The sequence below is a fragment of the Elephantulus edwardii genome, unplaced genomic scaffold (genome assembly GCF_000299155.1).
Source record: "Elephantulus edwardii isolate Elephantulus edwardi_28Jun2011 unplaced genomic scaffold, EleEdw1.0 scaffold00002, whole genome shotgun sequence".
Classification (NCBI taxonomy): Eukaryota; Metazoa; Chordata; class Mammalia; order Macroscelidea; family Macroscelididae; genus Elephantulus; species Elephantulus edwardii.
The window spans coordinates 45,185,339-45,191,957 of NW_006399752.1; the positions used below are offsets into that span (position 1 = coordinate 45,185,339).

Consider the following 6,619-nt stretch of genomic DNA (forward strand, 5'->3'; position numbering starts at 1 on the left):
AAAGGAGTTGAAAGTAGGTCTTCATTTTGCAGTCATCATCTGTACGAATTCTGAAAAGAAATAATCAGAACGTTCCGTTATCCTCAAAAACAGCTTGAAAGAGCAAAAACACGTTTGCTCTGCTTAAGATCAAACCAGTGATGTCTAACAAAGGAGGCCCCTTGTTTCTACAGACTCCAGTCTATGAAAACTGAGCTCAAGAGATCGTGTAGGGCGTTACCTTCATAGTTGACCTGTCCATCCCCGTCGATGTCTGCTTCTCTGATCATTTCATCTACTTCTTCATCTGTTAGTTTTTCTCCTAAGTTTGTCATGACATGACGCAGCTCTGCCGCACTGATGTAACCATTGCCATCCTGAGAACAATCAGCGATTCCTCGGTTACTGACAGGGGTTCCGTGTGGGCAGGGAAGTCTGTTACTTAATTATGCCTGTGCACAAAATAACTGCCAAATCCACTCGGATCTGAAATCTCCCCACTGAGTAGCTAACACAGAAAATACGGGAGGGCTCCTCAAAGACGAAAGGAAATGGAGATAACACAGCAAGAGACGTGGCTCAAAACTTCTCTAGCGATTAGGTAACTGAGAATAAAGTCTAGATATCTGAAAGTGAGACTTCAGAGGTTCAGGCAGTGAAGACAGGTAGTCTGCTTGTTAACACTGGTTAGAGATAGCTCAAAGAGCCCCACTTTAATACACCCTGCAGGGTTTACCTTGTCAAAGACTCGGAACGCTTCACGGATTTCTTCTTCACTGTCTGTGTCTTTCATTTTTCTAGCCATCATAGTCAAAAATTCTGGGAAGTCAATGGTGCCATTGCCTAAAATGGGAAAAACAAAAAGCTCAAACATTAAGCTCCAGGGACGCTTCCAAGGTAACTGTAGAGCCACCTTACAAGATGGTAAGTACTTGTTCAGACAGTCAAATTCTTTTTCTCAAGATTAAGCTATGCAGTGCTGCTGTTCTTACAGGGTTATAATGTTCAGTATTTCCCATACAGTCCCTCAAGATTCAACCTAAAAACCAGTGTCCACAGTAGCATTTAATGAAACAAAGGAATTAAGAGTCCCTGGACTTGTGATCATTGTAGAATGAGGGTGGACAAGCCAAGAAAGAGCCAAAGCGGGCTGCAGGCTGGACCATTCTAGGAGGAGGCAGCACCAGAACGCACCCACCCACCCCCTTAAGTAAGAGAGCTCCCTTGGGTCTTCTCTGCCATGGTTACTAGAGTTAAGGGCCTGAGGTGGCCTAGAAATGGGCCACAAGTGGCCACACCAAAACGTTTAGAGGTGGATTTTGAGGGGAAAAAACCGACTGCGTCACGTAATGGCCATAAAGCCTCGGGAAACTTTTCCAGGGCATTTCTCAGCTGTTAACACAATGCTAAGTCACTGAACTGTTTTCTCTCCCAACTCAGCTGTTATTTCCCACTGAGGTCACATGTTTTCACAGCTCAGACCACTAACATTTAACAAACCAGGACAGGAGAACCTATTCCACATCCAGTACTCCAAACAGCTCCTTCTCTACGACTAAGTCCGAGGGGAAAATCCCACAGACGAGGCACTAGATTAACAGTGCAACCTGAATAACTTGGAAACAAAACCAGAACACACCTAAAACCTTGGCTTATGTTGTTTGCACCAACACTTTAAAATGCAAACACTGTAAGGGTCCCTGAAGGTGAGTCCTTCATTAGCCTCCAAACGTTAATATTCACACAGGACAAAAAGAAAATGATCTATGACACTTCAAGGGGAGCTCTGGTAGCCTAGTGGCAAGAAGCTGCACTGCAATCCCAGAAGCGCATGGTTCAAATCCACCAGATGCTCTGCCGAGGAAGGAGGGACAATCTCCTCCTGTACCAGTCAGATCTGATTTGACGGTACACACACAAAAAAATAAAAAAATTAAAAATTACAAAAAAAAAAGGAAAGTGACACTTCAGAAAAGACGCCCTGTGTACTATCTCATCTATTCAGTACAAACACTGGCTTCTCAATCCGACACCACTCCCCATGGTGGCCCACTGTGGCCAACACACTTTTCTAGTAAGGCTGCTTCTAGGGTTTATACATCAAAAACAGTGCCGGGCCCACGCTCCCAAATCAAGGATCATTTTAGCCATCAAACTCGAGAAGCCCAGTGCTTTCCCCCCAAAATCTTAATGCCAATCACAATTTAGCAGTCACTTGAATCTGAAACTTTTCCCCAAGAGCTTAGTTGAAATCCTTGGGCTTCTTTCTGAGTGTATCTGTCAATTGTGTTTGCCCTTCTCTACCACCATCACACCCCACCCCCAAGCCTTGTGTGAGCCTCAAAACCGCCTTCACCAACACATCGACAGCCCCCACTGTACCCAGCCGTATGTTAGCATCGGCGGGTGCTCTTCACCCACTTTCCTTGGGGTTTAACTCTGAGAAGACAGTCACCCACTCTTGCTTTCCTCTGCCATCGTGTTCATGCGGCCCCAAGTTTTGTCTTCACTATGTCTTTTCTCATAAGACTTTCACAATAAAGATCTTCCCAGCCAAGAAACAAAAGAACCGTCCCACTCCTCAGTGGATCCTAAGGAAAAGTGGCGATAAAATCAGGTACCACTCCGAGAGAAGACAGCGGACCAGAACCAAGCTGCGTCTCTAGGAGCTGTACACACGAAGAACATAGAGCACTGCAGCATGTCAAGCTGGCTGACGTGCCGCCGTCTCAAGTTTAAAATTACGTCACCACCTGATCACTTCCCATGGAATCCACATCTTCAAAAAATATATGGGACACATGTGCTATCTACTTCCTAAACAACATGCTTCCGGAAATTCTATGAATTTTTTTTTTTGGCATATTTTTCAATGATGATGATGATTCATTTTAATCAAAATTTAGCGATTTTGGATTTCCACTCATTCATTGTTTCCCTTTTCTCCCTGCTCACTCCTTCCCTCCAATTCGTTCTTCTCTTTGAAAAGTAAAATTCTTTCATTGTTATACAATCACTCCCTCCAAGTCCACTCCACTATGCAGCCTTCGTTCTGGACTCGTGTTATGAGAAATGTCGATAGTTGTAGAGGAATTTCAGGCCTTCTGTTCACAGGGTTGCTATAAGCCATGTTTAAAGTAATTCAACAACAAATGGTGCTGGGGGGGGAAAAAAACAAGTACAGTAACCCATAATCCCTTAGTCAATTCCTACTTTAGGTGACAAGACTGGAGAGAGTCTCACAGGGTTTCTGAGGCTGTGAACCTTTACTGAAGCAGGCTGTCTCATCTTTCTCCCACTGACTGGGTGTGTGGTGGATTCAAACTGTCAGCCTTCTGGTTAGCAGGCGAGAGCTTACCCTCTGTGCCACCAGGTTTCCTTTAAGAGACAATAAGCTTTTTATGAAGTAGGGCCGCAGTTGCTTATTGATACTTCCCTGACAGGGCTTAGGGCAGACTCGTGGGCCAGTTCACAAAGACTGAGCTGTAAGTCATGGCACAAGGAGGAGGGAACAATACAGCCATTTGATTCAGGAAACAGACAGGATCTTCCTATTCTAATCGCCAGTGGCCATGAGACAACCACGGAAAGGTTCTCTGCACATGTGCTTTGCTCTGAGGACCTGAGATAATCTCCTAACACGTCTGAACTTGACTTACACAAAGCCCGTGCCCAATCCTAGTTCAAAGCCTTACCGTCGGCATCCACTTCATTGATCATATCCTGTAATTCCGCTTCTGTTGGGTTCTGACCCAGTGACCTCATGACGGTTCCAAGTTCCTTTGTTGTGATGGTGCCGTCACCATCCTTATCAAATAGGGAGAAAGCTTCCTTGAATTCTGAAAATAAAAATGTACCCTTTAGAATGATGCCTTTACTCAGTACAGCCACCTTAGATATGCTGCCCTTGGGCAGCAAAGCCAGCCAGCCAAGCTGGACAAGTTACTGGCAAGCGCTTGGTCTTTTCATCTACGGAAAGACCACTGGAGCAGGAATCCTGTCACACTGGCCTTCATAAAAGATCCATAAATCATTGTTCCTGATGGCCAACTCCATCAAGCCACCGTACTCTCCCAATTCCAATGAAAGCTAAGGTCTTAGGTCCATTCACATTTGGGAGTGTGGCCCACATGTTCTCTGAAGGTCTTAGAGCCCCAGGAATTCTCTACAGAAATTCTCTAGAGACAGCCACATGGTTTCTACAGCCATGAGAATTCCTTGTTTCCTAGCAACACAAATAGGCCAATCAAGATGTACGTTCCCAAGTAGCCTGCACCTCTCAACAGTCCTCATGGTATTTTAAAAGCACTTTTCATTTCAGAAGAGGAAACTTTCTCTAAATAAGTCCGCCAGGGAATAATGAAAGCTAACATTTAAACTAACAGAACTTGTGCTCCAGATTATGACATTGGACTTCTCATACATGTTCCTTGAACTTCGAACAAGAAGCACAAGTTTCCACGGGTGTCTACGAGAACTGCAGCGTAAGACTGTTAAAGTACATTTTTGGGTAAGCAAGCCCACTTTCAAAGGGCAGGCATGCCTAATTTCACTTCCTTTCACGCCCATCACCCAAAGACCAGCCGGGCAGACGAACGCCTGACTTGACCATTTCCCACTGTTCTCCTATGACCAAATTTTTAAAGACATCGACTTAGACTCCAGGGCGAGGGAAAGGCATCACCAAAACGCAGCAGGGCACCTGTTTCTGGCCTCCGAGGTCAGCCACTTACCAGCGATCTGTTCTTCGGTCAGCTGATCAGCCTACATGGAGAGAGAAAAGGCTGTCAATGCAGTTCCTAGCTGTAATGTTGAGATTTACACAATTTTCCAATTACACTGTGGACTCTCAAAAGCCAAACTAAAAAAGGAGTAAAATTAAAATAAAATAAAAAAGAAAGAAAGAAAGAGAAAAACTTAGCTATTTTAACTTAAGAGGAAAAGAAAACCCTGAATAATGGGCAATCTTTTATTCAATTCGTATGCAAAGGCTGTCCAGGGAGGGGCAGCCCTGTGCGCCCCAGGTCTTCTCTCTGGGGCCTGGGGCGCAGTGAGGTCTACTGAGGGTCTGTGCACACTGGGGAAAACTGCACCTCTAGTGGCTGCGGGCCCAGGGGTGCGGGCTGCAGCGGCGCGCTGAGGGCGAGCGCCACCTACTGCACCACAAACGCCGTCGCAGTCCCCACCTGCATGCGTGAAGGGACCCAGCCCTACCCTGGTGCTGCCACCCCAGCTGGCCGGCTGGCCACCAGGATCTGTGGATCGCGTCCAGGGTCAGGCTGGGAGCGCACCTTGCGCATTGCTGCTGCTGCCGCCGCCACCTCCACTCCACATCTCCAAAGGGGCGTTACGTAATGGCATTGGGTTGGATTAACAGGCTTTTTAGATCCATTTTATGAGATACACTTAAACGGAGAGGGGGGAGAAATCTATAGCCATGGCTTACCCCACCGACTTCATTTCCATGTAATAAATGCTTTCCAATCATTTAAATGAGGGAGCTCTTTGTTAAAAGCCTACCATTTGCGATGGCTAGTGCCCTTGCTCAAATTACCCTATGATGCAGAAGCGAGGCTAGAAGTCTTAAAATTGAGCCTTTTTTAAAAAACAAAAACAAACAAACAAAAAAAAAACCACCACCCCGGCACCGAAATGTACTCTGCGATTACAACACTGCCCTTTTCTGAAAAGGATGAACTATCTGCTGCCGACCCTCTGCATCGTAAGGGTGACATAAGAGTGGCTCTTAACAAACACTTGTAATGGCCACGCAGGTAACTGTCACTTGCATTTGGTCTCTGCACCATAGAACCTGTGTCTCTTCAGCCAGGGAACTGGAGATCTCAAGGAAAGCTCTAAGTATTTTTTTTCTTTTTAATCAAGGTCGCCTAATGAAGTCGGTTCCACAACGAGACACAATACAAAGTGGAGGACATTATATTCAACCTAACTCTGAAAATAGTAACTTTCACATTAAGAATAGAAGCCTCAATCTATTAACTGGGACGTGAAAAACTTTTTTTGAAATTAAAGACTTAAGTCTTCCTTTCCATCGCAGTCACTGCACACTGCTTTTCTTTCAATCATACTAGACACGATGATTTATGTAACGCCAAAGAGATGTCTGTCTTGTACAACAGGAAGCGCTGCCACGCCTCACAAGAGAAAACTGTCACTTTACTGGGTAGAACACCCCACCTCTGCGTCCCCCTTCCTCGACGAACCCCCTCCCCCCAACCCCAACCGTGCTGGCTTCGAGGGCAAAGGTGCTAGAGTAACCCCAGCTGGGAGCCATGACCCCACCCCACCCTGCAAAGCCATAAAGCTCTGCGGGTGATGTCAGCCGAACACCCACCCAGCCAGGAGCGTGGCCACATCTGGCCATCGAGAAGCTGCAGAGAAAGCGGAAACCGTGGAGGGCATCTCCCTGCGCACAGAAGGAGCGAGGAGCGGTGACCCAAAGGGGTGCGCGCCCCGAGCGCAGAGGAGGTGGGAAGGCGAGGCGTCCCCAGAGCGCATTGGGGGGACCCCGCGCCTCCTCGGCCGGCAGGAGCCCCTACTCCTCCTGCCACCGCGGCGGCCCCGATGCAGGCGGGGAGCCAGGCGCGCCCCCACCTCCCACCCGCTGCCGCTCCCCGCG

General features: G+C 47.0%; 1 protein-coding gene across 1 annotated transcript in view; it reads right to left on the reverse strand.

The window, feature by feature from the left end:
* The window catches only part of CALM1 (calmodulin 1 (phosphorylase kinase, delta)), a 7,723-nt gene continuing 1,104 nt past the window's right edge, over positions 1 to 6,619 (reverse strand). The window contains exons 2-6 of the mRNA XM_006879121.1: positions 4,713 to 4,743; positions 3,675 to 3,818; positions 716 to 822; positions 221 to 356; positions 1 to 50 (exon numbers count right to left, since the gene is read on the reverse strand). Of these exons, the coding sequence (XP_006879183.1) occupies positions 22 to 50; positions 221 to 356; positions 716 to 822; positions 3,675 to 3,818; positions 4,713 to 4,743 (447 nt within the window). The 3' untranslated portion in view covers positions 1 to 21. The remainder of the gene's footprint in view (positions 51 to 220; positions 357 to 715; positions 823 to 3,674; positions 3,819 to 4,712; positions 4,744 to 6,619) is intronic.